Source organism: Hyperolius riggenbachi, chromosome 5 (genome assembly GCF_040937935.1).
Source record: "Hyperolius riggenbachi isolate aHypRig1 chromosome 5, aHypRig1.pri, whole genome shotgun sequence".
Classification (NCBI taxonomy): Eukaryota; Metazoa; Chordata; class Amphibia; order Anura; family Hyperoliidae; genus Hyperolius; species Hyperolius riggenbachi.
Genome location: NC_090650.1, coordinates 303766049 through 303785082, shown reverse-complemented (window position 1 = coordinate 303785082; position 19034 = coordinate 303766049). Strand labels below are relative to the sequence as shown.

The 19034-nt window shown below is 43.3% G+C and overlaps 1 protein-coding gene across 3 annotated transcripts in view; it reads right to left on the bottom strand.

The window, feature by feature from the left end:
• FAM210A (family with sequence similarity 210 member A) overlaps positions 1 to 19034 on the bottom strand; it is a 65811-nt gene that overhangs the window by 12499 nt on the left and 34278 nt on the right. For all 3 annotated transcript variants that reach the window (XM_068237121.1, XM_068237122.1, XM_068237120.1), the window contains one exon: positions 7179 to 7290. In XM_068237121.1, the coding sequence (XP_068093222.1) occupies positions 7179 to 7290 (112 nt within the window). The remainder of the gene's footprint in view (positions 1 to 7178; positions 7291 to 19034) is intronic.

The window sequence follows — 19034 nt, the reverse complement described above, 5'->3', positions numbered from 1 at the left end:
TCTTGTGGGAGGGGTTTCACCACAATATCAGCCATACAGCGCTCCCTGATGGTCTGTTTGTGAAAAGGAATAGATTTCTCATGTAAAAGGGGGTATCAGCTACTGATTGGGATAAAGTTCAATTCTTGGTCAGAGTTTCTGTTTAACCTTCCTGGCGGTTTGTCAAAATCCACCAGGGGGCAGCAAATCAGTTTTTAAAAAAAATAAAATATTTTTTTTTTTCATGTAGCGAGACGAGGTCTCGCTACATGATAGCCGCTGCTCAGCGGCATCCCCCCAGCCCCTCCGATCGCAGATCAAGAGATCCCGTTCAAAGAACGGGGTCTCTTGGAGGGCTTCCCCCGTCGCCATGGCGACGGGGCGGGATGACGTCATCGACGTCAAAAGGGAATCCGATCCACCCCACGGCGCTGCCTGGCACTGATTGGCCAGGCAGTGCACGGGGTCGGGGGGGCTGCGGCGACGCGTATAGCCGCGGATCGGCGGCGATCGGGCACTGCGCGCAGCTAGCAAAGTGCTAGCTGCGTGCAGCAAAAAAAAAAAATTATGCAAATCGGCCCAGCAGGGCCTGAGCGGTGCCTCCCGGCGGCATAACCCGTGCTCAGCACGGGCTTACCGCCAGGGAGGTTAAGAGCACTTTGCAATACAAGTAAAAAAAATGGTGTGAAATTTTTACTTGATATACAAGCAACGTCTAATTATACAAGCAAAACAAAGTATAAATGCTACAACTGAGCTGATGGTTGTTCTCCCTTTGGCGCTGCAGGATTGTACTCAATAGTACTTAATCTGAGTGTAGAGACTGTGCAGTCACATTTCCACGAAATCCCCAAAACTAACTGTCAATGGATAAGTTCCTTATTAAAGCTACACACAAAAAGGTTGGGGCGAGCCAACAGATGGCAAGGATTCTGTTATAGTGAAAGTCTTGTTTACATTTTTATTTGATACTATTTTAGTATAGCTTTTTTTGGATTGTGGAACGAATCACCTGGGTTTCTATTAATCCTTATGGGGAGATTCGCTTTGATATTATAGTGCTTTGGATTACAAATATGTTTCCGGAACAAATTATGTCTGCAAACAAGGTTCCATTCTACAGTCACTATTACATGGACTTCTGAGGGAAATGAATGCTTAGTGTCAGGTGCAAGAACACGGGTTTAGCCAACAGTTTAGAACTAGGTTTTCAGCTTGTTGCATTTTTAAATCCTCTACTTATCACCAGCTTGCTTGGGTTAATAGAAGGTCAGCTGGTCTCAGTAGACAATGCCATCCGATTGGGGACAGTTTATTTATTACTAGTCTACATGGCTGTTAGAACACCTATATTAATGTGGAAACGAGATCAAAAAGGAAACCTGAACCAGAACTTTAAAAGTGAAATTTAGCATTTTTTTACTCAAGCGTTTTGGCCATGTGGCAAGCAGAAGATGTGCGAGTGTCCTAAATTCAATTTACCCACTTTCCTGTGTTTATTCTCCGTATACTGCTGCAGAAGTAGATATAGTACTGCAGTGCTGACTACTGGAAGATGTATTCAGCCTGCATACAGCACATTCCTTCCATTTTGTTTGGTTGCTCTTGAGAAAGCACTGCATGACTTCTTCACAGATGGTTATTCCATGGTGAATGCGCTAAGGTACATGGCATGCATTTCACATTACATTTATGCCTCTCAACTTTAACCCTGTATGCACACATACCTGATACATGATACAGGGCTGTCTTTTCTTCTATAAATTCTATTTTTCAGGCATTCCCTGTGCCTCCTTCCACCTTTGTAGAGACCTACAGTCTGTTCCCTAAAAGAGAACCCGAGGTGGGATTTACTTATGTTAGTGGGGCACAGAGGCTGGTTGTGCACACTAACACCAGCCTCTGTTGCCCCATGGTGTGCCTCCAGGACCCCCCTGCGCGCTGCTATAGCCCCTGCAGTGCTGGCGACACGCAGCGTGTCGCCAGCACAATGTTTACCTTCTGTCTGTTAGCGCCGCTGCTCCCCTGCCTCCTCCGTATCGTCGCTACCCGCCCGCATCCCTTCCCTCTCACTGATTGGAGAGAAGGGACGCGGGCGGGTAGCGGCGATACGGAGGAGGCGGGGGAGCAGCGCTAACAGACAGGAGAAGGTAAACATTGTGCTGGTGACACGCTGCGTGTCGCCAGCACTGCGGGGGCTATAGCGGCGCGCAGGGGGGTCCTGGAGGCACACCATGGGGCAACAGAGGCTGGTGTTAGTGTGCACAACCAGCCTCTGTGCCCCACTAACATAAGTAAATCCCACCTCGGGTTCTCTTTAAGGTCCAAATAAGTGTGCTCCACACACATAAAATTGCTCTTTAATTTTCATCCAGCTTTAAATGTGTAGTACATCATCACCCAGCATTCAAGAGATTCATGCAGATATTCATGTATGGACCTCACAGCTGTTTTTGTGATATCGAGCATCAACACAGGGATAACGGAGAAATTAGCCAGGGCCACACGCCTCATTTAAAAAAAAAAAAAAATGTATACCCCATTTCCTGGAGATGGCATATCTGCGTACGATGCTAAACCGATTGTGGATCATGATGCGACCCATCTCTCCCTCAAATTTTGTGAAGAAGTATGCAATGTTGTTTGCTAAGCAACCATGCTGGCATGCAGCTCAAAATGTGTTCTAGGCAAAACAAGGAGGAAGCAGCAACACTAAGTGCCGTCCCTCACCTCCAAAATGTGTCTGCAAGGCATCTGTGGCATCTACTTCATGTTCTTAGGCCTTTATTACCCAGACTTCTCTCTAATTTAGGCCTCTTGCACACTGCAAGTGATTCAGATTCAGATTCCGCTTTTTAATCAGTTTTTACATCCGATTCAGATTCAGATTTGCAGTTTGCTCCCTGCACACTGCAAATCGGAATCTGAATCGGATGTAAAAACTGATTAAAAAGCGGAATCTGAATCTGAATCACTTGCAGTGTGCAAGAGGCCTTAGGGATATTCTGGATGTGTTAAATTATGAAGATTGATCTATTTGGCTGCAGTTGTGTTTGAATCACACCATAAACAAGCACACAGCTAATCTTGTCAGGTCTGACAATAATATCAGAAACACCTGACCACATATGCTTATTCAGGGTCTAAGGTTAAAAGTATTAGAGGCAGAAGACTGCCAGGCAACTGGTATTGCTTAAAAGGAAATAAATATGGCAGCCGCCATATAACTCTCACTTCAGTTGAAAAAGAGAACAGAATGGCACAAAGTGTGGAATGGCTATGGATCCACAGTTTGTTGTGACTCATAAGACATTACAATGCTTAAAGGACACCTGAAGTACCTGTTGCCTGGCTATCCTGCTGATCCTCTGCCTCGATTACTTTTAGCCATAGCCCCTGAACAAGCATGCAGCAGATCAGATGTTTTTGACATTATTGTCAGATCTGACAATATTAGCTGCATGCTTATTTTTGGTGTGATTCCGACACCTCAGCATCCAAATAGATCAGCAGGGCTGCCAGGCAACTGGTATGGTTTAAAAGGAAATAAATATGGCAGCCTCTATATACACCTCTCACTTCAGGTTTCCTTCACCAGATTAGGACAATCAAAACTTCCTTGAATAAAGGAACATACACAAGAAGATGTCATACAAATTATTTAACAATATGATCAGGAAGATCAATAGTGGAAATTATGATTATTATCATATGTTATCACAAATAAAAGGTTGTGTATTTCCAATGACCGTACTTATCAAATCAATTCTTCTGTCAAACAATAAGATTGTATTTAGTGAGGCCCATCTTAACTTATCCTTGCTATGTCTATAAACAGGGATTGTCATTGAGATGCAAATAATTGTAAGTTAATGCCAATGTTATGCAACCTGCTTCACCCATCAAGTTCAATAATGGTTGAACTTAATTGATCCATTTTCAAGCTGCAATTCTGCCTAGTGTGTTCCTACCCTAAATTAGCATCAACTAGGAGCGATTTGCATTTCATTGACCATCTCTGCCTCTAATGGCCCATACTCACGGGCTACTTTTGTGTCCTGTCGCCAGCACACTGGAGCGTGTGTGCGACAGCTCGTTGCCAGGTCCCTCCGCGCACACACGCGGAAGAGGAATTACTGAAGCGACGGAAGCTGTCGCCGACATCCCCCCCCCCCGCAAGCACCGTGTATTCTTTATTTGTTGCTGTCGCTAGTCCGCATACTCACGCGGACTAGCGACAGCAGCGACGAGCGACGTTTCGGGGTGCGCGCCTCATACTCACGGGCGACTTGTCGCCGCAACACGCGCGTGCCATGTGGTTGCGGCGACAATTGTAGCCCGTGAGTATGGGCCATTAGGCACAGGGGTCTTGAGAGCCATATACATGTCGGTGTTTAGGAAGGACTGAGAAATCTGTTCTGCTTGATTATCTACACCTTTACCGATTCAGTCCCAACATCTCTGCTCTAAAGGGAACCTAAACTGAGAAGGATATGGATTTTTCCTTTTAAAACAATACCAGTTCCCTCACTCTTCTGCTGATCCTGTGTCTCTAATACTTTTAGCCACAGCCCCTGAACAAGCATGCAGATCAGGTGCTCTGACTGAAGTCAGACTGGATTAGGTGCATGCTTGTTTCAGGTGTGTGATCCAGCCACTACTGCAGCAATGAGATCAGGAAACATGCACATCCCTCTCAGTTTAGGTTCCCTTTAAGGACACACAGGAGCTTAACACTGCAGTGAGTGTAGAAAAATGGCTTTATGAATTTCCTGAATTCTGGGTTGCATGAATATATTGCAATCTAATATCTCTGGTTTCCACCAGCTTACACCTTTAGTTACAGTGCTCCTATATGGAGAATCAGCTTCATACATTAAAAATGACTTAAACATTATTCCAGATCATTGACCTGTTCTTATATGCATAAACTAGCAGAAAGTGCTTTTCTAACAGGAAATGCCACATTGGCGTGTGAAGCAGGCTGAGCATTCATACAAAAATGGAAAGTTATTTTAATAGCATAGAAGCCTTAGCTAACATGCTGCATCACTCCTCAGCATACCATTGATGCCCCTGTCCCTGTGTGTTTAAGTCAGGGGTCCCCAAACTTTTTCAGTCAAGGGCCGGGTCAACATATTTCAGACTGATGAGGGGCCGGAACATACATAAAATGAGGTTACAAAACATTAAATTGAATCTAAGTATTGATTCCCCCCAATCATGCCCGGAGGAGACCTCCCAGCAGCAGCCATTCACTCCTGCAGTGCCCAAAGGATGTCTTTGTGCACCACACAGGGAAGCCTACCCAGGTGACAACCTGCCGTCCAATTGGACAGCAGTGTCATCTGATGCAGAATTGGATTGGAAACTAGCGAATGACTGCTCGCTGGCTTCTACAGTATGTGGATGGGTGGTGCCAGCACGGCTTTTCTATATGCAGGTCGCCGATATTTAAAGGTGCAGTGGACCACATCTATAAGTTATACATTTTGTATTTGGGGGGCCAGTGAAAAAGCCTCAGGGGGCCGCATTCGGCCCGTGGGACTTAGTTTGAGGACCACTGGTTTAACTCCTTGGCTTTATTAAATTGTTGCCTGTATTTCTGAGTAGCCATTATATTTGTTTGGTCGGTGAACGTGTTTGGAGATTCATCCATCCTTTACAGAAATATTATTTCTGAAGTATGGTCACTTGCAAATGGGAGAGTACATATGATATATGCATGACACGCGACCCCACTTGAGGGATGAGGTCAACTCACCTTTTCAGGATCCACACCTGGTCCATCTTCTTCCTAGGCATCCGGTCTCCTTTTCAGGATCCACACGTGGTCCATCTTCTTCCTAGGCAACCTGTCTCCTTGACAACAGAACTGCTCATGATCATGTGAAGCTTACATGATCACAGATGGAACATGGGCAGGGTGTGGATCCCGGAGGAATCTGATGTGTGCCCTCAGTCACTGCATATACTGAGGGCGCTCTATGGGTATTTCAACTGAAGGACTCTCTCCCTACCTATACTGGGGGGAGGGGTCTCTCTGACTACCTACACAGGGGAGGACGACGTGGGCATTTTGTCTACCTGTACTAGGGTACCTCTTTGGTTACCTATGGGGATGTGCCTACTTATCCTGGGGGCAGGTTCTCTGGCTAGCAATACTAAGGGGTTATCTCTCCTCTTGAGATGTTGGAAAGGTAATGTAGACTTCATTGTAAAGGGGTAGAGGCATTATATACTGAGGGGGTGGGGGCATTATCTATATGCAAGGATGGAATATGTAGAGAAGTAATCTAACACATCAATTATTTATTTATATAAAGGATTCAAAAATTAAAGAAGAACCTTTTAGGATTCAGGTTCAAGATAATTTGGGTTTCGTCCCCATCTCTACTTTTTACAATTGTCAAGTTTGCTTGTCATATCTTTTGCCTGCAATTGAAGCAAGAAAGGATGAGGAACTGGAGGGTAGAAGCACACATTTCTTTCAATGTGCTATGAGTTGCTGCATTTTGCCTTACAGGATAAATCTAGAGATCTATGCAAGACGACAGTGGCTTTAATCAACTAATAAAGCAACTGCTGTAATAACATACCTACTTTTCCTGCTGAAGTACTTATAGAAGATGATGCAATCAGAAGGAACTTTCACTAAACGTGGCATGTGTCACTGCCAAATATTTGCAAGGGACAGAGACAATGGAGAAAGATCACTTACTACTCCCCCGCCAGCCCCAGCTCTCATCACCATGACTCCTCTAGCACTGGGCTGTCAAACTTGCCAGTGCTGTAATGAGCAGGCAATAATGTGGCTTTGTTATCGAAATATATCAGTACAAAAAGGGGATTTAGTATGTACTGGCCACAGTGCAGAATGACTGAAGGGCATACTGAGATAATTGATGGCAAGTTAGCATTAATCCAGACTTTGATTGTGGAGGGGAATGAATACAGGTCACATAAACAAGCCATGCAGTGACTGGAGGTGGTCCGCGCATGATGAAGAGCTTTCACTTCTACTTCTTATTCCTCTTTTTACCTTTTTTTAACCAATTCCATGCCAAATCTGCATACAGTAATATAATGGAGCAAGCAAAGGACATCAAAGGACATATTCACACACATTTTGTAGAAAAAGATACAACAATAAAATTAATTTACTGGAATCCATTCATTGAAAACATGGACCTGATTACCTTATACAACGCATAGGCTGTCAGCACGTTCCCGCTCTCAGAGTTCTTTAGGATACCCACAATGCTCTCGGGCAGGCCAATCACCTCCAGGAATGGGACCACGTTAATACCTCTGTTGGGTGAATATAAAACACACATAAGAGACATCCCAGAAAAACAACATTTCCATATGTACAATGTACAGGATTCAGGCCTATGGATGTGCAGATGGACAGCAGAGTTTCAGTAAACCGTCACCAACAAACCTTTTCTTCAGAGATGGTCAATTAGATGCAAATAATTCAGACTTGCATGCATTTGAATGCAAATTTCATTCAAACCAGAAGGATTTGTATCTCAATGAAATGCAGTTCAACAGAATAAACTTCTTAGTAGTGACAACTACCTTTTAAAGGTCACTCTCCTGGGTGAGAATGGGCAATACCACACTGTTCATTTTTTCCAACAGTGTGGTATTGCCCGTTGTCACCCTGGGGAGTAGACATGGTAGGTAATCGCCACTGTGCACTGGATTCTGTATTGCATTTCTGTGCTATATCAAATTATCCACATTTTTTAAAACTGATAATGGACCAATCGAATCCCACCTCCGATTAATTTGCATAATTCTGCATCCATTGACCATCTTACCATGTGGCAGCATGCCAATGATAGGAAAAATTATTATTTGGTATTTATGTAGCAACAATATCTTCCACAGCACTGTACAGAGTATGTTGTCTTGTCACTTAACTGTCCCTCAGAGGGGCTCACACTCTAATCCCTACCATAGTCATATGTCAATGCATGTATCGTGTAGTGTATGTATAGTAGTCTAGGGCCAATTTAGGAGGAACCTAATTAACTTATCTGCATGTATTTGGGATGTGGGAAGAAACTGAAGTGCCCGGAGGAAACCCACACAGACACAGGGAGAACATACAAACTCCATGCAGATAGCGCCCTGGCTGGAATACAAACCAGGAACCCAGCGCTGCAATGAGAGAGCGCTAACCACTACGCCGTTGCGCTGCCCAGAATGCTATGCTCTACAGATTTTTGCTCCTTTTCACGGTTTCATTTGTCCATCTCTACTGTTTTTGAGAAGAATATATTAGCAAAATTACTGTCAATATGAAAGTTTCAGTGCCACACAGGATAGTTAGCTTAGTTGAAACGGCCTGTGCAGCCCTGAAACATTGAACTATTTATGCTACCTTCTGTCCTATAGACTAGAGGAATTCAGAGTTTAAGGGCCAGTTAACAGAGAATGCTCTGCGTCAGTGTATCAGTTGCCAGTCAGATGCAGTGCAAATACATATTTATATAGCGCCATCTTCCACAGCGCTTTACAGAGTATAAAGTCTTGTACCTTAACTGTCCCCTCGGAGTGGCTAACACTTTAATCCCTACTATTCATACGCCCATCATAAACTAGAGACAATTTTTAGGAGGAAGCCAATTTACTTTCTATATGTTTTTGGGATGTGGGAGGAAACCAGAGGACCTGAGATAACCCATTTGGACACAGGGAGAACATACAAACTCCTTGCAGATAGTGTCTTGCCTGGGATTCAAACCAGGGACCCAGCGCTGCAATGTGAGAGTGCTATCCACTATGCCCGCATGCTGCAAATGCAATGTACCAATGCATCTGCTGCAGCATACAGGGCACTGCAGCATACATTTTCAGTGCACAGAGGATCCTTTGAAAATACAGAGAAATGCAATCTGCCTGGCAATGAATGCAGAGTCCACACAGAAAGTCTGGCACTGCTGTCGGTGAGAATTATAGCTCTTATTCCATAGGAAGGCAGCAGTGACAGACTTCTGTTTCGAGTATATGACTCTTTATCAAACTGCTTGTTGCCATCATGATGGCAACAAGCAGTTTGATAAAGAGTTGTATACTCGAAACAGTCTGTCACTGCTGCCTTCCTATGGAATAAAAGAGCTATAATTCGCAGACAGCGGTGCCAGTCTCTGTGTGGACTTTGCTGTGCTCCCCAGGAGGCACTGGGGTGTGACTTTGGCACGCTGCATACACCTTTTTTGGATTGGTGCTCCGTTCCTTCTGTTTTTGGCAATGAATGCAGCGCATTGACTGTAAACTGGCTGTAATCCCTAGAATAGTCATGACCTTATACCCCTATCAGTCTAGAGCCAACCCAGGGGGAAAGCCAATAGCAGCAGTTTTCTAGCTGACAGTCAAGCATCATCATTTGAAGATATAAAGATAAGGCGGGAGAAAGAAGCATGTAGTTTCAGCTGTGGGTCTTTTATAGACCCTTTAAGCTCTGAAAACAGGTTAAACCTAAGTGTTCGAAAAACATTGATCCCTAACAGCTAGCAAATGGCAAACGACGTTGGCGCACATTTGAATTCAGTGGGCACATAAGTACTTTGAGTGGATTGATTGTTATAGTTCGGTACGGCCAACAGCAGTTATCACCCGAACCGATCCACCGGGACAGATCGGTCTACATGGACGATAATCGCCATCTTTACTGTTGTTGGGACACATTTTTAAGCGACTCTCGGCTGACCAGTTAATCGTTTGTTTCTAACTACCGCGGTCTAGTATGTGTACAGAGCTTTAGGCTAGGTTTAATCTGTGAAGAGCAGGTGGACAACAAATTGTGGCAGATCATATACACTTTCTATAGGCATGGGGTATTTTCCAGGAGTGACTCAAAAAATCATAGTGACGTTATCTTTTAAAATAAGTAATTAAAAAGGACCTTAAAAGTTAACATCCTTTGTAATGCACACAATGGTACAAAACTAGTCCAAAAATATATTAAAGGACTAAATACTGTGACATCTGGCTAGTTACACAGTCTAAACATACAGTACATTTGAGAAGGTATTCAGTGTATCAAAATAATTATTTCTAAAGATTGTGCGCCCTCTGCTGGATCTTTTCATTCCTAACAAGAATGTATTACTGGAAAACTGCATTTTTAAAAAGAAAAGGTATGTCACCATAGCAACACTATTCCATTTGTAGACAGAATTTCCAAGATTTCTCCTGCAGACAATTTCCTAGAATGCTCTTCTGCTGTCCATACAAATTGCTAGCAGCGATTACTAAAAATCTGCTACAGCTTTATACTGCACCCAAACTTTTATTATAGGTTTAGATGGAATGGGGAATTTTTTTTATTTGTTAACACATTTATAACATGTTGGCAAATTTCTCTGCAGCACTTTATAGAGAGTATTCATCAAATCCCTTACCACTAAAAAGGGCTCATGATCTAATGTCACTAGCGCAATATAGTGCAAGCTTTGCCAGCAGTCAATCTGTCAGTGTTCCCAAGATATGAGAAGGAACCGGAGCATCCATTGGAAAACCATACAGATAACATGCTGCCTAGGGCTAGATGCCTTCATGTCTTATGTTAGGTACACATGATGCAATTTCCTGTCAGATCAATGGCGTATTTTATAGGAAGTCACATCGTGTGTACATATCCAAACTGCTCCCAATCGATTTTCAGCTCATTACGTCACAAAATCAATCCCGTTCAGACGAGTCGAACTGTCAATCTGAAGGGAAGGTGCAACATGTGTGCCTGCATTAATTGCCTGTGTCCATTCGGGCAGCACAGTGGCGTAGTGGTTAGCGCCCTTGCCTTGCAGTGCTGGGTCTCCGGTTCGATTCCTAGCCATGCCAACATCTGCAAGGAGTTTGTATGTTCTCCCTGTGTCTGTGTGGGTTTCCTCCGGGCACTCTGGTTTCCTCACACATCCACAAATAAGTTAATTGGTTTCCCCCAAAAAATTGGCCCTAGACTATGATACATACATTACAAGATACATACATAGACATGACTATGGTAGGGATTAGATTGTGAGCTCCTCTGAGGAACAGTTAGTGACAAGCCTATATACTCTGTAACTGTAAAGTGCTGCGGAAGAGGTCGGCGCTATATAAAAATACTAAATAATAAGAATAATTCAGAGATAATTGTTGAGGAAAGAGTCCATGCATGAGCAGCTTAGTTCTAAGGGGCATGTGCGGACCTTACTTTAGCATGCCAAGTCTGGATGCTTTCATCCAGTGGCGTAACAATAGAGGTTGCAAAGCTCTCGACTGCAATGGGGCCCTAGGGCCAGAGGGGCCCCTCAGGGCCCTCCCTCAACTGCAGTATTAGCTCTTTGTAGGTCCTGTGCTGGTAATAATTACTTCTACAGATGCTTTGAATAGTAATAATCATTAACCACTTGCCGACCGCACACTCATAACGTGCGTCGGCAAAGTGGCAGCTGCAGGACCAGCGACGCAGTACTGCGTCGCCAGCTGCAGCCTAATTAATCAGGAAGCAGCCGCTCGTACAAGCGGCTGCTTCCTGTCAAATCACGGCGGGGGGCTCCGTGAATAGCCTGCGGGCCGCCGATGGCGGCTCGCAGGCTAGATGTAAACACAAGCGGAAATAATCCGCTTTGTTTACATTTGTACGGCGCTGGGGATCGCCGCCATGTGACAGCCTGTCACTGGCTGCACAGGACGGATAGCGTCCTGTGCAGCCCAGCTTACCAAAGGGGGCCAGGTAGGAGAGGGAGGGGGAGCATTTCGCCGCGGAGGGGGGCTTTGAGGTGCCCCCCCCGCCAGCCACTCGCAGGCAGCAGAGATCAGACCCCCCCAGCACATCATCCCCATAGGGGGGAAAAAAGGGGGGCAATCTGATCTCCCTGCCTGCACCCTGATCTGTGCTGGGGGCTGCAGAGCCCACCCAGCACAGATCAATCAAACTAGCGCTGGTCCTTAAGGGGGGGGTAAAGGGTGGGTCCTCAAGTGGTTAACAAACCGCTCCCCATCCCCTTCTTGCACCTCTGTCACATTGTCCTTAGCAGGTTTTGGTGCGCCACATCAATTGTTACGTATAAAGTGCTCGAGAGGGCCCAATGAAAATCTCACACTGGGACCCATAGCTCCTTAGCTATGCCACTGCTTTCGTCAACTACTGGGTAGAGATGATCAATGATATGCAAATACTTCCAAGTTAATGCAAATTTATGTACATTTTTATGCAAATGCATGCAGCTTGAAAGTGAACCAATCAAGTCCCAACTAAGATTAATGGATTGGTCCAGTTTCAAGCTGCATATATTTTCATACCAATTTACATAAATTTGCATTAACTCAGAAGTATTTGCATCTCTTTGATCATCCCTATGTACACAGGTCAAAACACCGTGCCTCTAAACCACCTCTGCCTCCATGTGACTCCTCTGTGTCTTCAGTGTCCCCATATGCCTTCATAGTTACACTTTTCATCACTCTGCCCCCGTGTTAACTCTTCCCGTGCCTCCTCTATGCAAACAGTGTGCCTCACTGTGCCTCCAGTGCCCCTCCGGCCCACCTCCTGACCAACCTCTGTGCTCCTGTCCCCCTGTGCCTCCTTTCACCCTCCTGTACCCTTCTCTCACCTCCCAGAATGTTACACATTGCTCTGGAAGGCTCTCCAGGGCCTCAGTCTCATCAACTACTATCATCTTTATTGCGGGAGTGATGTCATTGTGATGGGTCCCAGCATTCGTAATGGCAGGCTGAACGCAAGTCGACCGTTCATAAACCAGAGACTGGCTAGTGTACTGATTAAGGACACCTCCTATGACATAGGAGACCAGGGTTAAAATCTCCTTTTCCTGTTCAGTAGGCCAGTACCCATGCAGTAAGGAGTACTTGGGCAAGATTACCTAACACTGCAGGGTGGCCTACTGAGCGTGCCCTAGTGGCTGCAGCTCTCAAGCGCTTTGTGTCCAAAAGGAAAAAAGCGCTATACAGATGTTAGAATTATAACTTGTATTAGACACTAAAAATGAAGCAGTAATTATTTTGTAGGTGTACACAATATAAGGAGCAATCAATTTAATTCAGTCTCCTAGACTTTTAAAGTGTAAAAAGTGCTATTTAAGTAGCTAGACAATGTGGCTACATTCAACAATTAAAGTGAAATCAATGCTCAGCTGGGTAGATTAACTACTCCAGAGACAGTAGTCTGGAATGTGTAAAAGTGGTCTGAGATGTGTAACAAAAGTGTACATGTGTCTGAGGATCAATACATCAATTAGGTGGCTATACTGTACGCATGAAAAGGGACACGAGGAAATTTCGACTGGTAGATTCTCTGTAAAATTTACTGATAGTCTACGTTTTTAAAGTGTTAATACCGTGGTAAAATATCAGTAAATAATAACAATATGTTATAACTTAAAGGGATACTGTAGGGGGGTCAGGGGAAAATGAGTTGAACTTACCCGGGGCTTCTAACGGTCCCCCGCAGACATCCTGTGTTGGCGCAGCCACTCACCGATGCTCCGGCTCCGCCTCCGGTTCACTTCTGGAATTTCAGACTTTAAAGTCTGAAAACCACTGCGCCTGCGTTGCCGTGTCCTCGATCCCGCTGATGTCATCAAGAGCGCACAGCGCAGGCCCAGTATGGTCTGTGTCTGCGCAGTACACTCCTGGTGACATCAGCGGGAGCGAGGACACAGGCGTGCAGGCGCAGTGGTTTTCTGACTTTAAAGTCAGAAATTCCAGAAGTGAACTGGAGGCGGGGCCGGAGCATCGGTGAGTGGCTGCGCCAACACAGGATGTCTGCGGGGGACCATTAGAAGCCCCGGGTAAGTTCAGCTCATTTTCCCCCGACCCCCCTACAGTATCCCTTTAACCTAACAATTTCTCACACAGAACCCAACTCCCCCCACAACTAACCTTAAAAACACACCCCACACCTAACCTTAACCAACCCCTGCTACCAATCCACCACAATTACGATAGTGTTAGAGCACTGCCATAGGCGCCATTATCAATTGCAGCTATATTGTGAATTCATGGCGGCCCCCAACTTTCTGCTGATGACGGGCGCTCAAAATTTCCTGCTTCGGCTATAACTGCCAGGGCTCCGTCACTAATTGGAAAAGTTTGAAGAGAACAGTCTTTTCTGTAACATCTGCTTTATTTCCTCAATTTACAGAGTATAGGTTGGGTAATTTTATGCACTCTGGATGTGGAAGACCCAGGCCTGTGTGATACCTGCAAGGGAACGAAAAGGAGTACCTAAAAAGATGGGTTTACTTACCAAACAGATGTATAGAAATGTGGGCATACATGTTTGCCCTTTTCACACACTTTAGGATATTACTGTTTCCTTGCTTGATAATTCATCCAATGGTGCATCAATGGTTTTTACTTTAAATGCTGAATGTGGTTACTGTATGTAAACAGGTCTTTCTTTTATTTAAAAAAATAAAAACATGCACAGTAAAAAAAAAAAAAAAAATTTTTTATATATATATATATATATATCAGGGCTGTGGAGTCGGTCCAAAAATCCACCGACTCCGACTCCTCAGTTTAGGATTCCACCGACTCCGACTCCTCTAATTTGCATATTACAATTTTGTTGATTAAAAGTATGTAACATGAAATTCGTCTCTTAACTGCCAACGCTTAGGAATTTTAAAAGACAACTGAAGTGAGAAGGATATGTAGACTACTATATGTATTCCCTTTAGACTAAAACTAGTCCTTGGTAAGAGTACTTGTAAAAGGTACAAACCGGAACAAAGAATATCTATCAGGCCCTAGGCAATGTAAGTGTGGGTACATGTAAGAATGATGTGCAGGTACTCTGCAGGGGAATGAGGAGATTGTAAACAGACAACACCTCTGTATTCAATGTGCACAGCATTCTCAGTGGATTCCCTGCAGCTCTGTGGGGAGTGCATATGTAGAGTATAGTACTACTGTGTAACAAAGTAAACCTGAGACAGATGAAAATAAAGTTTTATACATACCTGGGGCTTCCTCCAGCCGCCTTCAGGATAATCAGTCCCTAGTTGTCCTCCTCCACCACCTGGATCTTCTGCTATGAGTCCAGGTACTTGAGTCAGTCAAGCGTAGTGCGCATGCACACACTCCGCCACCTGGAGCATACTACACCTGTGCAGCACTATTGTGCAGGTGCAGAATGTTCCTGGCTGTGGGAGCGGGGTGCGGCCGGACAGCGCTGACTGGCTGAATTACCAGGATTCATAGCAGAAGATCCGGGTGGTGGAGGACAGTGAGGGACTGATTAGCCTGAAGGGGGCTGGAGGAAGCCCCAGGTATGTATAAAACTTTACTTTTCATCCGCCTCAGTTACCCTTTAATTTGTAGTCACCAAACCAAATTTTAATAACATATCAAATTATTTGATTTTATCAGCAAAGGGAGTGCATACATTTGCATAAATCAGCATCAATGCAGAATTATTTCCATCTCGTTGACCATCTCTATTAGTGACATAGCTACACATCAGGCTTTATTCTTACAGCATAGATGTTATTTAGTATATATAAGAGATTCCTGTGTACACATCATATATACAGTCACAATCAGATATGTATATCTGACCTTAAAAATACGGGGACTGCTTTATTGAAGCAGCACAAGTAACTAATTTTGATTGGTTTATTTCATTTTTGTGGACTAAGCACAGCTATTACTGTATATATACATTATTTTTAATGACTATTATCTGAGAAATAGAACATTTTATCATATTTTCTATTTTAATTACAGTTACAAATTCATTAGGAGTCGGAGTCGGAGTCGGTGCATTTTTTCCCGACTCCGACTCCAGGCACCCAAAATTGCCCGACTCCACGACTCCGACTCCACAGCCCTGATATATATATACATATATATATATATACACATATATATATATATATATACACATATATATATATATATACATATATATATATATATATATATATATATATATATACACATATATATATATATATATATATATATATACACATATATATATATATATATACATATATATATATATATATATATATATATACACATATATATATATATATATACATATATATATATATATATATATATATATATATATATATATATATATATATATATATATATATATATATATATATATATATATATATATATATATATATATATATATATATATATATATATATATATATATATATATATATATATATATATATATATATATATATATATATATATATATATATATATATATACACACACACACATACATACATACATACATACATATATATATATATATATACATACACACACACACACATATACACACACCGTATTTTTCGGAATATAAGACGCACCGTATTATAAGACGCACTTCGTTTTAGAGAAGGAAAATAAAGAAAATAAAATATTCTGAACCAAAAAGTCCTAAAATATTTCATCAGGTGCTGTCATATACCTCATTTTGTGTAGTCAGTCTAGATACCAGTGTACCGTATCTGCGGTGGGGTTACATGAAAGCACTAAACAGCTGCATAGAGTATATGTTCACCTCTCACTCACTAGATGCTGCTGCTAGTCTTAGGCCCAGTGCACACCGAGCGGTTTTTGGAGCGATCCGCCGGCCGCATCCGCCTGGAAAAATGCTTGGCTAATGTATTGCAATGGGATGGTGCACACCGGCGGTTTGAGGTTTTTGCCAAGCCGCAAACGCGCCTCCTGCTGCGCGTTTGCGGTTTGCTAAAAAACCTCAAACCGCCGGTGTGCACCACACATTGAAATACAATAGCCAAGCGTTTTCACTGGCTGATGCGGCTGGTGGATCGCATACAAAATCCGCTTGGTGTGCACCCGGCCAAATATCTGCTCTCTGCTCCCAAAACTGCTAGCGTTTTGTCGATCTGCTAGCGGTTTTGGTGTGCACTGGGCCTTAGTGTGATTTTGGGGGGGGGAAGGAGTATCTGCTCCCTGGGGAGCCTTCTCAGCCTATAGGAGGATTGGGGGTGGCATTTCAAAAGAGATCCCTGTATATAGACTCTATATGCTATATGAAAACATTGGACAGTGCTGCTTCAAAGGGTTGCCAAGGTGAACCCCAGCTCTGCTGTATAAAAACATTGCCCCACCACATTAGAAACACCTGCGCAAAACAACATTGGAAATAAGATCAAAATCGCAGCTTACTGTGGCTTGACGCTGCATTGCATATCATCTCCCATGTGCTTTGCCGGTACTCTTGTCCGCCACGTGCTCTGGCCGGCTTTGTTGTTTGTCCCCCCATGCTTCGGTCGGCTGCGGCAGGCTTTGCTAGGCGCAGTGTCCCCCACATGTTGCTGGCTTTGCTGGGCTCCTTGCCTGGCTCTGCTATAGGATACAATTGTCCCCGCTAAACATGAAAGACCGCCACGCTGATTAATGGCATCTCCCGTCCTCCTTTGCCGACTGCAGTCACGGGTTGCCATGGTGACGCAAAGCGGCGGTGTCGCGATGTGATTAGCAGAGCTGGCGCTTCCTCCCCTCTTGAATGATAGCGGCGAGGGGAGGAGGTGCCGGCTCTGCTAATCACATCGCGTCACTGCCGCTTTGCGTCACCATGGCAACCCGTGACTACAGTCGGCAAAGGAGGACGGGAGATGCCATTAATCAACGTGGCGGTCTTTCAAGTTTAGCGGGGACAATTGTTTCCTATAGCAGAGCCAGGCAAGGAGCCCAGCAAAGCCAGGAACATGTGGGGGACACTGCGCCTAGCAAAGCCTGCCGCAGCCGACTGAAGCATGGGGGGACAAACAACAAAGCCGGCAAGAGCACGTGGCAGACAAGAGTACCGGCAAAGCACATGGGAGATGATATGAAATGCAGCATCAAGCCACAGTAAGCTGCGATTTTGATCTTATATTTGTATATTCGGAATATAAGACGCACTGACTTTTCTCCCCCAGTGTTGGGGGAGAAAAAGTGCGTCTTATATTCCGAAAAATACGGTATATATGTATGTGTGTGTGTGTGTGTGTGTGTGTGTGTGTGTGATGTGTGATGTGTGATGTGTGTGTGTGTGTGAGAGTGTGTGTGATGTGTGTGTGAGTGAGTGTGTGTGTGATGTGTGATGTGTGTGTGTGTGTGTGATGTGTGTGTGTGTGTGTGTGTGTGTGTGTGTTTGTGATGTGTGTGTGATGTGTGTGTGTGATGTGTGTGTGATGTGTGTGTGTGATGTGTGTGTGTGATGTGTGTGTGTGATGTGTGTGTGTGATGTGTGTGTGTGATGTGTGTGTGTGATGTGTGTGTGATGTGTGTGTGATGTGTGTGTGATGTGTGTGTGATGTGTGTGTGTGTGTGTGTGTGATGTGTGTGTGATGTGTGTGTGTGTGTGTGTGTGTGTGTGTGTGATGTGTGTGTGTGTGTGTGTGTGTGTGTTGTGATGTGATGTGATGTGTGTGTGTGTGTGTGCACACACATATACACATATATACATATATACAGACATATACAGATATATATATATATATATATATATATATATATATATATATATATATATATATATATATATATATATATATATATATATATATATATATATATATATATATACAGATATATATATATATATATATATATATATATATATATATATATATATATATATATATATATATATATATATATATATATATATATATATATATATATATATATATATATATATAGATAGATAGATAGATAGATAGATATAGATATATATATAGATATAGATATATATATAGATATAGATATATATATAGATAGATATATATAGATATATATATATATATATATATATATATATATATATATATATATAGATATAGATATATTATAACCAACTGGTTATTGGGGGGGGGGGGGGGGGGCTGCCTAAGGGCACATCTTGATACATGGAATATCTTGATACCTAACATCTTGGGGCACATCTGGCTATGAGGAACGGGGCTGCCTATCACTTTGGGGCACATCTGGTTATGGGGAAGGGGGCTGCCTAACACCTTGGGGCACGTCTGGCTATGAGGAGA